The sequence below is a fragment of the Thalassophryne amazonica genome, chromosome 16 (assembly GCF_902500255.1).
Source record: "Thalassophryne amazonica chromosome 16, fThaAma1.1, whole genome shotgun sequence".
NCBI lineage: Eukaryota > Metazoa > Chordata > Actinopteri > Batrachoidiformes > Batrachoididae > Thalassophryne > Thalassophryne amazonica.
Window position 1 is genome coordinate 76,857,647 of NC_047118.1, and position 18,082 is coordinate 76,875,728.

The following is an 18,082-nucleotide window of genomic DNA, read 5'->3' on the forward strand; positions in this document are numbered from 1 at the left end:
CCTCAGTATCCTTCCTTCTCTCCTCCCTCCCTCCGTATCCTTCTTTCTCTCCTCCCTCCTTACCTTCCTCCCTCAGTATCCTTCCTTCTCTCCTCCCTCCTTACCTTCCTCCCTCTGTATCCTTCCTTCTCTCCTCCCTCCTTACCTTCCTCCCTCTGTATCCTTCCTTCTCTCCTCCCTCCTTACCTTCCTCCCTCTGTATCCTTCCTTCTCTCCTCCCTCCTTACCTTCCTCCCTCTGTATCCTTCTTTCTCTCCTCCCTCCTTACCTTCCTCCCTCAGTATCCTTCCTTCTCTCCTCCCTCCATACCTTCCTCCCTCAGTATCCTTCCTTCTCTCCTCCCTCCTTACCTTCCTCCCACAGTATCCTTCTTTCTGTCCGCCCTCCTTACCTTCCTCCCTCAGTATCCTACCGTCTCACCTCCCTCCATACCTTCCTTCCTCAGTATCCTTCCTTCTATGGATCCTTCGACAGGCCACAGTGAGTGAATTTGAACCAAAGCTACATCATCTCAGTCTCATTTATGCTTTCACATAAAATAACGAAGCAAAATCTAAACAAATGCAAATTTGGCTTTTGGGGCTGTCGGGAGCAAGGTTTATTCCCGGTTAGTCTACTCCCATTTCTTCTACTCTAAAATTCCAAGTTCGTCTACAGCTTCCCAGTTGGTCTACTCCCATTTTGTTTTGGATTTTTATGCAAATGAAACTTAAAATTCAACTTTTAGTTGATAGTTTTTTTTATATATATATATTTTTTGCATGAAATTAACTTCTACAATATCCTAAAACCTAGCTTTCTAAATAAACTAAAAGAGTAATATTAATGACTTATTTTTGTCTTTAAATATAGCAACTGATACAAATACAAAAGAAACTCCAAGCTAACGCTAAATAAAAATGCTAAAAAAAAAAAAAAATTTGAAAATTGGGGGCATTTTTGGTTTATGTTTTTTTTAGTCACATAGCACTACTATTATTCTGAACACTACTGTATATACATACATATATAAGAGGTCTATTAGATAATAAACCGACCCTTTTATTTATTTTTTTAACTATATGGATTTGAATGACGTGCGGTTACACCAATCATGCTTGAACCCTCGTGCGCATGCGTGAGTTTTTTCACACGTCGTGACGTCATTTCCCTGTGGGCAGGCCTCGAGTGAGATGTGGTCCCGCCCTCTCGGCTGAATTCCTTTGTTTCACACGCTGCTCAAGACGGCGCGCGTTGCTTTATCAAAATTTTTTCTGGACCTATGAGGAATATCCGAGTGGACACTATTCGAGAAACTATGCTGGTTTTCGGTTAAAAGTTTAACGGCTGATGAGAAATTATGGGGTGTTTCTGTCGCTGTAAGGACCTCCCACGCAGCGGGACGTCCTGCAGCGCTTCCAGGCGCCGTCGTCGGCCTGTTTCGACCTGAAAACATCCTAATTTAAGGCTTAATTCACCCAGGACATCGTGAGAGAACAGAGAAGATTCAGAAGAGGCCGGCATGAGGACTTTATGCGGACATTCCACTGTTTAAGGACATTTTTTAATGAAAGACGTGCGCGCAAATTTGCCGAGTCGTTTCCATGACGACTCGGCAAATCTGTGTGCGCCGCGACAGGAAAAACACCTCCGTGTTGAAAACCATTTATAAAATTCAGGCGGCTTTTGATAGCTTTCAACAAGTGAGTAACTGAGAAATTGTTTAACAGCTTGGGTATGTTCCAACTTGCCCGTTAAGATTTCCAACGGAGGTGTTTTTCCTGTCGCGACCCCCCGCGGTCGGGTCCGGCCCGACATGCGACTCTGCCCGCACGTTCTTTCATTACAAAATGTCCGTTAACAATGGAATGTCCGAATAAACTCCTCATGCCGACTTCTTCTGAAAGTTCTCTGTTCTCTGACGACTTACTGGGTCAACAGAGCCTGAAATGTGGAAGTTTTCAACTTGAAATGGCGAGACGCTGCCGCCTCGAAGCGCAGATCGCCGTAAGGACGGCGGCGACACTACCAGACCAAAATCTCTCATCAGCCGTTAAAATTTTTACCGAAAACCAGCTGAATTTATCGAATGGTGTCCACTCAGTTGTGCCTTACAGTTTTGAAAAAATTTTAATTAAACAAAGCAGCAGTCTCTGAGCCATTCCTAAACAATGAAAAAAAATCGACGAGAGGGTGGGCGACTCCTCACTCAAAGACTGCCCACAGGCGAATGACGTAACGGACAGGCGTGAAAAAACTCTTGCATGCCCACGAGGGTTCAAGCATGTCTGATGTAATCACACGTGATTCAAATCCATATGGTTTTTGATACTTTTCTAACAGACCTCGTATTTTTATATACATACACACACAGAGACATGCGTGTGCATGAAAATTTGTTTCATTTTACTCCAATATATGTTGACATAAAATTAAATAAAAGGTATCCAAATATTTATGTACCTTACTTGCATATAGAAGAAAAAAATAAAATACATGACATTATCTGCCTGTTATGGATGATGAACCATGAGAAAGGCAGATTTGATTTTCCTGAGTTGGAGTGAAATTTTTCACTTCGACATACAATGTGGTGTGTGTGCATCCCTGGAACTGGAAAGACTGAACAGTTTCATCTTTAACATCTCTGTCATTGAAATCATGAACAGGCAGGCCAGCAGGTTGTAGTGGAATGTTCCTTTCACATTTTGAAAGCAAAATAAACCAAACATTTAAGATTTACTTATGATTTATATCATAAGACTGTTGTGGTCGCCCCGGTAACTAACAGAACCAAACCTTTGGCCAGTGTATCCTGTAACAAACAAAAATTAACTATCGCGACTAGTTTAATTTCATATTCTGAGAAAAATTACAGAAAATAACCATTGTAATTTATGACTGATGGTCATCATTGCAACTCCAGCAGATTTTACTTGCTTTATTTAAAAAAAGACTTATCAAAAGTATCTCCTCAATCACAACACTGAGGTAAAAATGTTTGCTATACAGAAAGAATAAACTTTTTTTAAAATCACTTTTCAGTGTAACTTACAAAACTGAAAAGGCAATAGGTAAAAAAAAAACAACACTTTTGACATCGAAGAACAGAAAAATCAACATCAGAACCCACCAATCTATGATCTACTAGGAACCTTTTTCCAGAAGCTCTCTGGCTCCAGGACACTCAGTGGGGGGTTTTAGGATTGGTCTAATTAGGAGAATAAAAATAAAAGTGACGAAACTGTTTTCAAAGTTTACAGTGCATGAAAATTTAACTCAAACTGAAGCTTAGACACATCAAGCAGAAAGTTTTCATATTTACATTCTTCTCTCTCAAATTTGGCATAAATTTATCGGTATTGGCTTCTGATAATGTAATTCAATTATTGGAAAATACTGATGCAACCTGCGGCTTTTTCTGATACCAGAAAAATTCTGATTTTGATACAGTCTGGCTGCAGCCAAACTGTGCACTCTGATTCCTCTGTGCAGAGAACCTACAGGCTGCCCCCCTGCTGCACACACTTGACACAGACATTCCTGCGTCATCATGACACCACAGGAAGCAACTCGAAGCAGCCCCGGTGTTGAAAGGGGCTTTCAGCATCACGAGGGTGTGAAACACTATGAATGGGGTGAAAAAAAAAAAATCAAAATCCTTCACTATTAATCCAGAGGTCCTCGCGTGAACATAACTGATGATACATTTAGAAATTTACAGTTTATTTTACAGTTGAAAGGCGCTGTGTTTCCAAAAAGTTCCAAGTTTGCTCAGCAGGAAAACAGTGAGCAAGCGAGAGAAAGAGGCAGCGGACTTAATTTTTATTTTTTTGCTCCAACACTTGCTTTGACAATGTAAACATACTCGTATGTTTCAATTGAAACTGAATTGAGCGAGAGAGACAGAGGGAAAGAGAGGACTTAATTTTTACTAACACTTGCTTTGACAATGTAAACATGTTTCCCATGCTGAATTTTTAGTTCTTTTTAAGAAAATCATCCTCTAAACACTTCATCATGAGTCTGTATAACTGGGAATACAAAATATCCTCATGTAAAAACCAACAATATTAAAGCCAACACAGCTCTGGTATCGGAATTCAGGTATCGTGAAAAACGTGAAAAAATGTGGATTGGTGCATCCCTAAAATTACACCTACAATTTTATTCACATAATTTTTTTTCCTGTTAAAATAGAACTTCAATCTTAATTTTTTTCTCAACATGTGAAAATCAGGATGAAGTAAAACTGCATCATCACTACACGCTTTGAAAAGAATATTTGAAATATTATACTCAAAAAAAAAAAACCTTACCAAATGGAATTTATATAATCAAAGTGGCATTTCAAAATTTGACATCTCTAAAATTTCAACATTATTCCTAACAGATTTTTATCTACACGATGTTCCCAGACTGTTCTTAAATTTTCCCTTTGAATCTCTTACACAGATATATTTTATTTGTTCCCACAAACATAAGAGAAATGTTTTATTTCAGTATTTTCCATTAAAAAAGGAGCACATGAAACAAACATGCGGATGTTAAAAATTAATGGCATAAGAACGAGGTACCTCAAAATAAATGCTGGAAACAAAACAGTAGTTTAAAAATGCATTTTAATAATAATAATAATAATAATATTTTAAATGAAATGTCTGAAAAATATTCACAATCTGCCAGAATTGTCTTTAGTCCCATTAACCATTTTATTTTGATCATTAGCCATCAAAAGCAAGTAACAATTCACTTTTTAAAATCTTGATTACATCTGACAGATAAAAAAAAAAAATTTTTAAATAAAGGTGGCTTTATTAGCAGGTTTTGTTTAAACATTTTTTTTTTTTTCATTTAAAAATATTTACAAATTTAATGTGATGGCATCTACATAAAGATAGTCCAAGTCTTTTATATTAACACGGTTTTAAACAACATTTTTGGATCTGCCCCTTTACGTAGAGTCAGATCTAAGGTCGGAGGTTTTCTCCACTTTCAGTGAAAACTGGCTCATTACTACAAGCAAGAAAAGAACAGAATGATGTACGAGGAAATGTTACAGGTTTGACTTTGTGCTGTAGAAATGGAGATCTAGGACCATCTGTTAGTCCTTTAATGTGATAAAGAGAAAGAAGTTTTTCTTTATGACATTGTTTAGAAATATGATCGACAATCAGGGGGCATCCTTACCACATACCCAAACCACTGTTGGGTTATTGCTTCTTCAGTGTCTACTCCGTGTCCTTGCTGGATAATCGAGCTTTTCACCCTGAAGCAGAGTCTAAGACCAGATATTGGCGAAGAAATCTCATTTCCACCACTTGCATATACAACCTTGTCTTTCAGTCATTACCCAAAGTTCATGACCATGCGTGAAGACAGGAGTGTAAATCAAGAGCCTCACCTTCTTTTTCAGCTCTTTCTTCACCATGATGGTCTGGTACAGTGACTGCAGTACATCACACTGTCTTATCCCCACTTGTGAACAAAACTTGGTGTGACAACTCTCCCCTGATCCAGAGAGAGGACCATGATCTCATATTTGGAGGTGCTAATCCTCATCCCAGTCCTTTCACACTCAGCTTCAAACCTATCCAGTGCAGATCGCAGGTCACAGTCCAATGAAGACGGTTTACGTCTCCTCGACAGCATCCTGCCATAGGCCAAAGGCCACCTATACCTCAAAGATGGGAGTAAATATCAAATTATATTTTATGTCGCATTAAGTCATGTTTACGGCTATGTGCACAGCAATATCTGCATGTGTCACATCATTTAAGGAGGTGATGGTCTAGTGGTTAATCGTTGGGGTTGAGACCAGAAGATCCTCGGTTCAAACCCCAGCCTGACCAGAAAATCACTAAGGGCCCTTGGGCAAGGTCCTTAATTCCCAAGTTGCTCCTGGTGTGTAGTGAGCACCCTGCATGGCAGCAGCCTGACATCAGTGTGCGAGTGTGTTTGTGTGAATGTGAGGCATAATTGTAAAGCGCTTTGAGCATCTGATGCAGATGGAAAGCCCTATAGAAATGCAGTCCATTTACCATCACTTCTATTTAACAATGCACCCTAAAGACACAATACCAGCCCAACCAACAGGGGGCAGCAGAATAACAGAACAAACTACACAGAAGAAAAACTTGGCCAGAACAAGGTTTTGAAGAGAAACACTGAGTGATGTCATCACGCGCTGATCAAAACAGCTGCCGCGAGGAGACATCGCTCTGATCCGACCTGCGGCGGTCTTAAACTGTTCATTAGGTTCACGCAATAATGTAAACAAACTGTGCGTGCTTGGTGTTGTTATGGTGACAGGAAGCCACAAACAGAAAACACTGCGTGTTAATCACGCTTTCTTCTTCTTCACGTCTGCATCTTTAACATGTTTACAGATTGAGGTCTTTTTTTTTCTCTTTTTAAATAAGCAACCACAAAACTGACCTCAGGACAGTTCCAGCTCCTCTGACGTCTGGATTTTTCTACAGATCCTCTACAGTCTAGATCAAGTTTTTGTGTTGTGGTCCTGATCCATTTTATTTTCCAGTTTCAGCAGTGTGGTTCAGATTCCAGTTCTGGCCAGAGGACCTGGGTTTTATGTTAAGGACTGTTGCCCCGGATGCTGTGTCTGGATGTGACTTTCCAGACGTATGGCTGAGGAAAACCGCTTCCCACACACTGAACACTCTGAAACGGATGACTGGAAGGCCGATGCCGCAGTGGCACTCTGCAGAGACGACACTGCCGTGCTCTCGGCCGCGGTGCAACTGTGTGTCTGTCGGTGGACTTTGAGGAGTGACGCTCGGCTGAACCTGCGGCCGCATTCATCGCACTCCAACCAAACTCGCCTTCTCTTCTGCAGACAGAAAATGAGCAGGAAAAAAAAAAGTCTGCAGTAAATCTCTGTTTGTTCCAAGATTTACTCAAAAACTATAACAGTTTTCATTCAGGAAATACACAGAATTGTGAGAATCCATTGTGTGTCTATATTACCATCCAGTTGGTCAGGACAGGACCCATGCCAGGTTTGTAAAGAACTCGTTTTTGGGACAAATCTGCCTTCTTGGCTTTATGTTGTTGTACAGTCTATCATCATTTTGTGTTGTCCATGTTGAAATGATGATGCATTTGGAATAAACTTTACAGACAGCATGAGGGATGAACGCTGGCCCTGCACCCCAGGGTGGTGGATGACCCACTGCCTGCAGTGTAAATATTTGCATGGCTATCTCAACAATTGCACCTTGTTTTTGATGTTGCTTTGATTTCTTGTTTCCAATTTCTTTAGCTTTTTAAAAACCTTGTAAATAATGTTAGAATGACCGAAGCAGAGGGTCACCCCTCTGAGTCTGTTCTGCTTGAGGTTTCTTCCTCAATATAATCAGTGGGAGTTTTTTCTCACCATTGTCACCTGTGTGCTTGCTCTAGGGGTTGATAAGGTTTGTTGTGAATGAAATAAACTGAATGATGTCCTCAACACAGAAGGTGCCTCCTCAGAATTGACCGATCACAGAGTGAGACAACACTGTTTTTCAAAACTATTGAACCATTTTTCAAAAAAGAAAACCAGTAACAGCAATTAATATCTCTCATTTATCCTTCTCACCATCTTTTAAATGTCTCATTCACCCTAATCCGACCTTTTACTGAACCAGGGCTGTGAAATGAAAATTGTGAAATCCGAGGAAAATTTGCAGGGATCTGGGGGGCATAGGCCACCAGGAGCCTGGGTCTCGGGCCCCGTGGGATCCCAGAAACCAAATAAATTTTTTATCTAATGATACATTTTCAGCATCTGCTGAACAAAAAGTCTCAAAATTAGTGCATATTTAAATGACCCTGTATTCAACCTTTCATTTGAACTGTCAATGATCATGTTGAAATAACAGAATATGACGTGGAAGTAGGACCTGGAATGATTTTCCTTTTAACTGTAAGCCAAATTATGCATTAACTCAGAACAATTAAAATACATGAAATTCATGAAGACTGCAAAGACTGTTACAGCATTTCAAAAACCACAGCTAAAGCTTGGAGAATATTTGGAAAATCGTGGTTAAAATATCAATAACATACCTTATAGTAAAAAAGCCACATATTCTTGTGTAAATTCCTGTAAATCCACTCAAAGCCACTGTGTCTTTTTCCCATGAAAAAGTCTACATTAATAAAAACTCATTTACATTCTTGTGTAAATTCATGTAAATCCATTTAAAGCCACAGTCTTTTTTTCCAATGAAAGAAAGTCTAGATTAATGAAAAAAGTCACATAATCTTGTCTAAAATCCTGTTTGAACAGCAGAATGTTTATTTTCCAGAGAGAGAAAAATTCTTACCGTGTTTCCTGAGGGCACAGTTCACTTTTCCCGTTTCTTTTATCTTTCAGATGTGTTGATGAAGCCAGCGACAATTCCACGGATTCTTGTCCTCATCAGACTTTTTCAAAGTCTTTCTCGTCATCTTCTCTCTGTCCGACGTCGGTCCGTGACACAGACATACCGCACAAATCTTCTTTTAAAAACTTTAGAGCTCTAAAGGTATGCGATGTCCACGTTACGTTTAGCTTAAGCTTCACGCAGGAGACACACAGCATCACTGCAGCAACCAACCAGTCTCGCTTTACAACAACTGTCACAACAGCCAGGCTTTTTTCTCCTCAAAACTCAGTGGAACCGAGGACACCGATTTGTATCTGTAACACAGATCAGTGTCCGCGGATTGCTGTGGTCTGATAAAACTTGCACAATGTCGTAAAAAAAAGGAACACTTTGCCACAGACAATTTAAAAACTCAGTGACAATCATGATTACAGAGTAAAACACAATAATTGCAATAATTTGTTAACGTAGGACTTTCACAGCTGTTTGTGTTATTTTTTATTTTATTTAGATTTTTTTTTGTGTACTACTGCCTCTAAGACCTTTGCACCTGTAGTGTCTGTGCATATACAAATGACAAAATTAATCAATAAACACGCCCTGAAATATTTAAACAATGATTTAAATGATTACAGGTGAATAATTGATGGCCGATAATATTTAGTGCAGTAAAATCAAGACCATAATCATTTTTATTTACAAACACCAGAGGTCTGCTTAGATATAATCTGTCAGACAATATGATTACTGATGATGGTAATTAAGTAATTCAGTAATTAATGGATGATTCAGTGTTTAAGTGATTACATTTATGTGCACACACATTCATTGATTAAAAAAAAAAATACATCCATTGTTTTGGACATTGTGTATAAAAAAAAACAATTTCCAAGCTTTGATCTGTTGGAAAAAGCACAAGATGATACACAGAAAATGCAACACTTTATATATTAGACAAAGCATTAATAATTAACACGCTAACAAATTAATTCTTTGGGATTCACCAACACTTTAACATACAAGTTTGGAGGAACAAATTGCTTTGATTCTACCTTATACAACCCCAATTCCAGTGAAATTGGGATGTTGTGTGAAATGTAAATAAAAACAGAATACAATGATTTGCAAATCCTCTTCAACCTATATTCAATTGAATACAAAGACAAGATATTTAATGTTCAAACTGATAGACCTTTTTGTTTTTGTGCAAATATTTGCTCATTTTGAAATGGATGCCTGCAACACATTTCAAAAAAGTTGGGACAGTGGCAACAAAAGACTGGGAAAGTTGATGAATGCTCAAAGAACACCTGTTTGGAACATTCCACAGGTGAACAGGTTAACTGGAAACAGGTGAGTGTCATGAATGGGTATAAAAGGAGCATCCCCAAAAGGCCCAGCTGTTCACAAGCAAAGATGAGGCGAGGATCACCACTTTGTGAACAACTTCGTGAAAAAAATAGTTTAGTTTAAAAACAATGTTTCTCAACATTCAATTGCATGGAATTTAGGGATTCTATCATCTACAGTCCATAATATAATAAAAAGATTCAGAGAATCCTCTTACCAGCACAAAGTTCAAAAGCCAGCATCTGTGATGGTATGGGGGTGTCTTAGTGCCCATGGCATAGGCAACTTACACATCTGTGATGGCACCATCAATGCTGAAAGGTACATCCAGGTTTTGGAGCAACACATGTTGCCATCCAAGCAATGTCTTTTTCAGGGACGTCCCTGCTTATTTCAGCAAGACAATGCCAAGCCACATTCTGCACGTGTTACAACAGCGTGGCTTCATAGTAAAAGAGTGTGGGTACTAGACTGGCCTGCCTGCAGTCCAGACCTGCCACCCATTGAAATTGTGTGGCGCATTATGAAGCGCAAAATGCAACAACGGAGACCCCGGACTGTTGAACAACTGAAGTCGTACATCAAGCAAGAATGAGTAAGAATTCCACCTACAAAGTGTTGTGTCTTCTTTTAACAGATCCAACTCTGACACAAAGCTTCAACAACTGAATGGATAGCTTTATTATCATTGTCATTACAACAAAGAGATTTCCACACTCACATTCCACAGACAAACGGAAATTAATCCAAAATTATTACTTGTTTACCGTAATAATGACACACATCAGAATTAAGACAACACATATACATCTGACACTGTTTATGTGCACTAAACTTGAAACAGTCCGTTTTCCAAAGGTGATGTGAGTGTGTGGTAGCTGCTGCAACTGGAGTCGCGCCGCCGCCAGCTTGGGGGGAACGGGGACCTGCCGCAACTAAAAACCGTGCAGCCCTCGCAGGGGAAAGGGGGTGGCGTGAGCGGTGGCCGGGATGGGGTGTGTGACGGGGAGGGCAGGGGAAAATGGAGCATGCTTCAGTCTTTGTCCATATGTAAGTCTGTCAGTTTATTGTCTTTGTGGGTTGAGATAAGAAGGAGCCGAATAATCTCACCAAGGCCTGAATAAATTCCTCTGGAGGTAAACAGTCTGGCAATTTGTCCTTCAGGCTTGATAAGCCTGGAGTGTTGTGGTTGAGCAGTGAAAAACAATTTTTTACAGTTCCACTTGAACAACCAAATCCAAATTATGTATTAAGAATATTCACTTCAACTTCAAGTGCAAGGCACGCATCTGCTCCAAGATGTCATCCAATTTGCGTCTGAGTTCAAGAGTCATCGCAGTCTGAGAATGCACTGCCTTGCCAACCTCGTTAATCATGACGGACAAGCCAGGGGCCGTGGTTCTTGATGCTGCCGTCTTGCCAATTTTCCAATAGATCAGGGCAGCAATTAAGCCAAAAAGTACCAGTCCTGCTACCATAAGACCAAAAGTGAATAAATCCTCAACATCCTCAACGGAGAAAGGTGCCAAGCATGCCACACGCCAAGAGCCCCAGGAGTCGAGAACATAGCCCGCAGGATACGTTCCATCTGGGCAGGTAGGATCCCCCGGTCCTGACCTTCTTGTAGAAAAAATGGTGTCAATAGCATTCAGAGACCAGCTGATCAATTCCATGGTAAATCCAATAGTAGTCCAATAGATCCAGTATCCAATATAATTTGAGGAATTCACAGTCTGGTGAAGTAGGGACTTGAAGATTAAAGCAGAAAGCAGAGATAAGGGAGAGTGGAGGAGATGCAACCGCCCTCGTCGGAGTCCCAATCCCAATTAGTGTCCTCAGTTCCCAAACGCTTATTGAGTGCTGTCAGAAGGAAAGGTGATGTAACACAGTAAACATACCACTGTCCCAGCTTTTTTGAAACGTGTTGCAGGCATCCATTTCAAAATGAGCAAATATTTGCACAAAAACAAAGTTTATCAGATTGAACATTAAATATTTTGTCTTTGTGATGTATTCAACTGAATATAGGTTTAAGAAGATTTAAGAGGATGCAAATCACTGTATTCTGTTTTTATTTACATTTTACACAACGTCCCAACTTCACTGGAATTGGGGTTGTACAGGTTGTGGGTCAGTAGATCACAGATTGTGTGCCACCTTGTAACAGATTCTTCTAATACACGCCTCCTCGTCCGTTATCACAGACATCACAGCCTGCTGTCTCAGCACCCTGTGCAGTATATAATTTCTATCAATCTGTGCACTATAACTCTTCTGGATGATATTCAGAGCGAACTCAGATATGAAACACCTCCTCCTATGGACACTGACTACTCCAATACAACCTCCAGCAACTTTCACGGTCTGGCCATTCAAAAACTCTATTCAATTTGGATTTCCAGTTCACAAATTCCTGAGAAACCACCTGAGGTTGAAATCCTACCAGATTTAATCCTGGGCACTGAGCAGTGTGAGAATTCAATCCCCAGGGAAGTTACAGAATTCACAAACCGGGCAAGAATTCTCCAGTGTTTTCCCACAAGGGCATGATCAATCTACCTAGCAGCAATGATGATATTAGAATACCATCTTCAGAGGTGCAGTGATGTGAATGACCCTTGAGAAAAAAAAAAGAAAAAAAAAAAACTGAAAATTTTTCTCATGATGTCGGGACTGTCGCATATAGTGGGGCCTGGGGAACCTCCCCCAGAAAATGTTGAAAAACTACATGCAATTTGGTGCAATTACTAAACTAAATGAGAGCTATTTCTCAGTCCCATTTTCTTGGTCATTTAAGTCATAAAAAGCAAATTACTCATATTGGCAAGATGACAAATCTATAATACACGGCCTGTCACATGGGTTAAATACGGTGTTATTACTATTTCATAAAACCAACATAGTCGCATTGGATTGTTACTGTTTTCTCTCTACATTCATTTAAACATTTGACTTCAGCAATTTGCACTTTCATAACAACTGATAGTGTTTTAACATGAACAAAAATAAAAAAATAATGCTAAAATTCCCTTGGCCGTATGAGCATAAAAATAGCAAACAGAATGTGACCTTGTGACCTCTTCAAATAAATCAAGGTTAACCATCTTTGAACTTGTCCAAAGTCTGTGTCCCAAAAATGTTCCCTGTGAATTTGAAGACCCTGGCAGTAATAGGACTGGACCTATGCTGAGCACAGACAGGCGGACAGACGCAAGGCCTTCACAATACCTGGGTAAAATAACATTTGATACAAGTAAAGCTGCACCTACTGTCCAATAAGTCAACAATATCACTTTCAGTTCTCAGGAACACTGAGAACTGATTCGTGTTCACTTAAATAAATGAGAAACTCAAGAACAGATTTCTCCATCCTGCGCTGACGTCAGCATGTCTGGGATACTGACAATTTATGTGTCGCGCAAAACTGTGCACAAATGTTTTTCACATCAATATTTCACTTTTAGAGCATGTTAAATGTTTATATTTTCCTCCACATGAATATTTTACGCCCATGTAACAGTAGAAACCATAAAGTGCAGATTTAGCAGGCTAACTCAATAAGTAAACATATCCAGTTTGCATGGAGACAGTTTGAAGTAAATTCATCCTGAAGATAGATTTTGATTTGTGTGAAATAACTTTAAACGCATCAACTGACAATGAAGTCCATCAAAAACATGATATAATGGGATCAAAGACTTACTGGGAGTGTTAACTTTTCCATATAAACGATATTAAAAAATTCAGGTCAGCATTTTGGTCCATTTGATTTTATTTTGAATGAACTTTAAATCATCTCCCTGCAGCAGAACAATGCTTCACCCATTTTTTTTTTTTTTTTTGTAGTTTGAACACGGTTAAAGGTAGAAGTGTGTAACAGCGTCTCTCATTTGCTGCTCTGTGGATGAGTGGCAGCACATCACATCTAGCCTTTAGTCTTGGATCAGGCTGTGAAAACGTGAGACTTAATATCCATTGTGGCGTCTCATCAGAGACATTACCAAATGACAGAAATGAACATCATGACATCAGACCACAGACTAAATCCAACGCACAACAAGAAAACAAAAATAACCCAGAAATGTTCGAAATGGAATACCTGGATTTCTGGGAATTCCTGGAAAACTTCCATCACTGGAAGTGCGACTCTGGATTTGCTCAGCGTGATGTCACCAACTGATAAATTTAAGTTTCTGGGAAATTTAGTTACAGGAGATGTTTAAGGAGCAGTAAATTCCTTCAGGGATGATTGATTGTGAAAGTGTGTGGTTGGATAGCCTTTGAATCACAAATACTTTTATGCTGAGTTGTTGTAAGGCATGTCAAACCATGTGAGACATGTCCTTTAAAATTTTGTATAAAATGACAGAGTGGGTATTTTGTAAAAAGAGGCCTCGTGTCACATAGAGCACATTTGTCTGTGAGTATCACAGGTGTTCTGACATGAAAAGTTTCACAGGTACTGATACTTAATGTAATATATAGTGTGTAGCTAATGTGACCCCCCCACCACACACACACACGCCTCACCTTCCTGTCCTTGTGGTCTTTCTCCTCTTTAGTCGTCAGTGGCAGCGGACAGGCCTGACCAGGTGCTTTGATGTCATCATGGTGATCATTCGTACCTTCAGTTTCTTTTGTGGGTGGAGCCTCCATAGAGGCGGGGCTTTCTGAGTCCTCCAGCAGCTGAGATGGCAGCGTGAGGAGGCGATGGAGCATGGAGGCAGATGAGCCCCACCCTGAAACATCAAAGAGAAGGCAGAGCCAAGCATCAGCAAACCAAAGAAAACTGTTTTTTTCTTAATGCCCAAATCTTAAATACTTCTAAGAACATTTAATGTCAAAACATCTGAAAAGTAGCAGAAAACTTCAGATTTATTATTGAAAATTAAGAAAATTTTCTCATTTGCACCTGTGTCAAGTCAGTCAACTGCTTAAAGTGATGTTGGAATTTTAAATGGACTGAGAACTGATGGAATTCAATTCATCTCCAGAAGATGATGTGGGACCACCATTATTTACCTTCATCTACATCTTCACGTGATGCATTATCACTGTGTGAAATACACCGAAACCCATAAAGCTGTTCAGCAGGACACGGGGTAGCTGTACCATCTTATAGCTAAATCTAACCACTTGTTTCACAACATAACGTATTAATAAATCTGTTTTACTTTCTGACGGAGATTTTCCAAAGACACATTTAAGACCTGAAGTAATGTAATGTTTAAAGATTTACTGATACCCTGAAGGTAAACAAATAAATATGAACAATGACACTCGTGTTGCCAAACTAAAGCGTGTTTCTTCTAACTGCTTCCATTAGGGGGCACCACAGCAGGTCATCAGTATCGATCTCCTCTGTCTCACCAACCACCTACAACCCCTGGCAAAAATTATGGAATCACCGGCCTCGGAGGATGTTCACTCAGTTGTTTAATTTTGTAGAAAAAAAGCAGATCACAGACATGACACAAAACTAAAGTCATTTCAAATGGCAACTTTCTGGCTTTAAGAAACACTTAAGAAATCAGGAAAAAAAAATTGTAGCAGTCAGTAACTGTTACTTTCTGTATGTAAATCCCATTTCTTTTAGGCAGTTTCTTACAGTTTGGTCACAGACGTCGACTCCAGTTTCCTCCCATTCGTTCCTCATTTGTTTTGTTGTGCATTTTTGAGACATATTGCTTTAAGTTTTCTGTCTTGATGCTTTGATGTCTTCCTTGGTCTACCAGTATGTTTGCCTTTAACAACCTTCCCATGCTGTTTGTATTTGGTCCAGAGTTTAGACACAGCTGACTGTGAACAACCAACATCTTTTGCAACATTGCGTGATGATTTACCCTCTTTTAAGAGTTTGATAATCCTCTCCTTTGTTTCAACTGACATCTCTCGTGTTGGAGCCATGATTCATGTCAGTCCACTTGGTGCAACAGCTCTCCAAGGTGTGATCACTCCTTTTTAGATGCAGACTAACGAGCAGATTTGATTTGATGCAGGTGTTAGTTTTGGGGATGAAAATTTACAGGGTGATTCCATAATTTATTCCTCAGAAATGAGTGAGTCCATATTTTTTTTTCCATCTGCTTGGTCTAAAAAAAGTAACCGTTACTGACTGCCACAATTATTTTTCCTGATTTCTTATAGTGTTTCTTAAAGCCAGAAAGTTGCCATTTGAAATGACTTTAGTTTTGTGTCAACAACTGAATGAACATCCTCTGAGGCCGGTGATTCCATAATTATTGCCAGGGGCTGTACATGTCCTCCCTCATGACATTCATAAACCTCTTCTCTCTTTGGTCTCTTCTCCTCCTGGCTGGCTGCTCCATCCTCAGCATCCTCACTATACAGGTGCATCTCAAAAAAATTAAGAATATCGTGAAAAAAATTTTTCTCAAACATTTCATAAAGTGAAAAATTCACATTCTAACCTCATTACATACAAACTAAATTGTTAAGCAATATTAATTTGAATTTTGATAATTACAGCCTACACCCACCCCCCCCCCCCCCCCCGCCAAAAACATGTATCTCAATATATATTTCACTTCAAGGCTGAGTAACTCACGAGTTCTGCCGTATAACTACCATGATCAGTACACAGAACCATGATCGTGGGGCAATCTGCTGATCTGACAGTTGCCTCGCAGACACTCACTGACACCTTCCACAAGGAGGGTAAGACACTGAAGGTCATTGCTGAAAAGGCCGGCTGGATCTAAGAATATTCATGGAAGGGAAAAATTTGGTCAGAAGAAATGCACAAGCAGCAGGGATGACTGCAGCCTTGAGAAGATTGCCAAGGAAAGCCAAATCAAGATATTGTAGTTTTTAGAGATGCATCTATATACCCTAGGTCCCTCCTCTGTACATGTCCAAACCATCTCAATCTCAACGCTGACTTTGTATGCTGTCCCTCCAATATGTTCATTCATAATCCTGTCCATCCTCTTCACTCCCAAAGAAAATCACAGCACCTTCAGCTCTGCCTCCTTTCTATTACAGGCACCGTAAAACAAAGCTGGTCTCACTGTGGTCACTGAAACATCCCCTTCTATCACAAATCACTCTCCCATCACTGAACAACTGACTCCAAAGTATTTAAAACTCCTTTAACTGCAATTAACCCAAATTATTTTTTTTTAATTTGTAGATACATGTTGAACTGTTGGATTTTATTATCTTAGAATTAAAGAATTAAATTTTGCTTTTGAAACATTTACCTCCGTTGGCAGAGGTTATGTTTTCACCCTTGTTTGTTTGTGAACAGCCTGTAACTCACAAGTTTTCATTTATCGTTATTAAATGTTTACAGAGGATTCATATCCTGATAGGCAAGAACTGATTAAATTTTCAAGGTCATAGGTCAAAGCCAGGAAAAACCTTGGAAAATCAGAAAAATCCCTATTTTTTAGGGCTCTTCACACATAACATGAGTGAGGCAGAATGGGGCACAAAGGAGGATTTGAATGGCAATCGTGGAAAATTGGAGCCGCACTCGAACGCCTCGTACAGCAGTCGCTACATCCATTCGGGCACAGCACATGCACTCTACATTCCCATGCCGCTTGTGCCAGAAACCAATTCGAAGGGCAGGCAAGATGAGGTCGCACTGCCATCTGATTATGTTCACAACATTGGCACACCATGTCATACGCAGTTTGGACATACCGTGCCGTGGCCGAGGAGCTGCACAAGTTCAACGGCCATGGCAAACCGTGACTGAGGCAGCCTTCACACCAGCGGCCAATGTTGGCGAATGCCGGACGAATGGCCATTTAACCCACTCTCAGCCTGAGTCCAGGTGCCACCCAGGAACATCCAACACCACTCACGGGGCACTTAGAAAAGCTGGGGCTATTCACGCTGCCAGCATGAAAACAGACAGCAGACAAACCACTTTCGAGCTGGCTGTGCGAATGACCCCAAATTTTCTAAGTGCCCCTGGAGTGTGTTACCAAGCAACACAAATGGCGTGTGAGTGTGTTGTCTGCCCCCCCACCATGATCCAACATTGTCAGGTGAGGCTGAGGTGGCCGGAGTGCGATCACTGTCCAGCACAGTGTGCATCTGGATGACTGTCATGTCCATGCTGGTACAGCTGACTGCTGTGTACCCACAATTCACAGCTGGAGAACACATATCGTGCCATGAGCAACATCCGCTGTCCACACTCCACACAATACATGTGTGGGCAGACTCTCATGCTCCCATGGCATGCTGATAATTACGTACAAACAAGATCACATGAGGATCGGCCAGCCATGTCTCAGCGCGCATGCCATTGTGTGAATTCTGATATCAGCCAGCCGGCCAGGCTAATGTCACTTCCACCACATAAATTGTAGTCCACATGACAGAAAGAGTAGAAAATAATCATA

The 18,082-nt window shown here is 40.2% G+C and overlaps 1 protein-coding gene across 2 annotated transcripts in view; it reads right to left on the minus strand.

Annotated features, from left to right (window-relative positions):
• Positions 1-6,015: 6,015 nt before the first annotated feature.
• Positions 6,016-18,082, minus strand: part of si:dkeyp-113d7.10 — a 44,113-nt gene continuing 32,046 nt past the window's right edge. Inside the window, exons 4-6 of one of the 2 annotated variants that reach the window (XM_034191037.1) lie at positions 14,232-14,440; positions 11,319-11,321; positions 6,016-6,829 (exon numbers count right to left, since the gene is read on the minus strand). In XM_034191037.1, coding sequence (XP_034046928.1) covers positions 6,569-6,829; positions 11,319-11,321; positions 14,232-14,440 — 473 coding nt within the window. In that variant the 3' untranslated portion in view covers positions 6,016-6,568. The remainder of the gene's footprint in view (positions 6,830-11,318; positions 11,322-14,231; positions 14,441-18,082) is intronic. The other variant, XM_034191038.1, reaches the window with a different exon arrangement.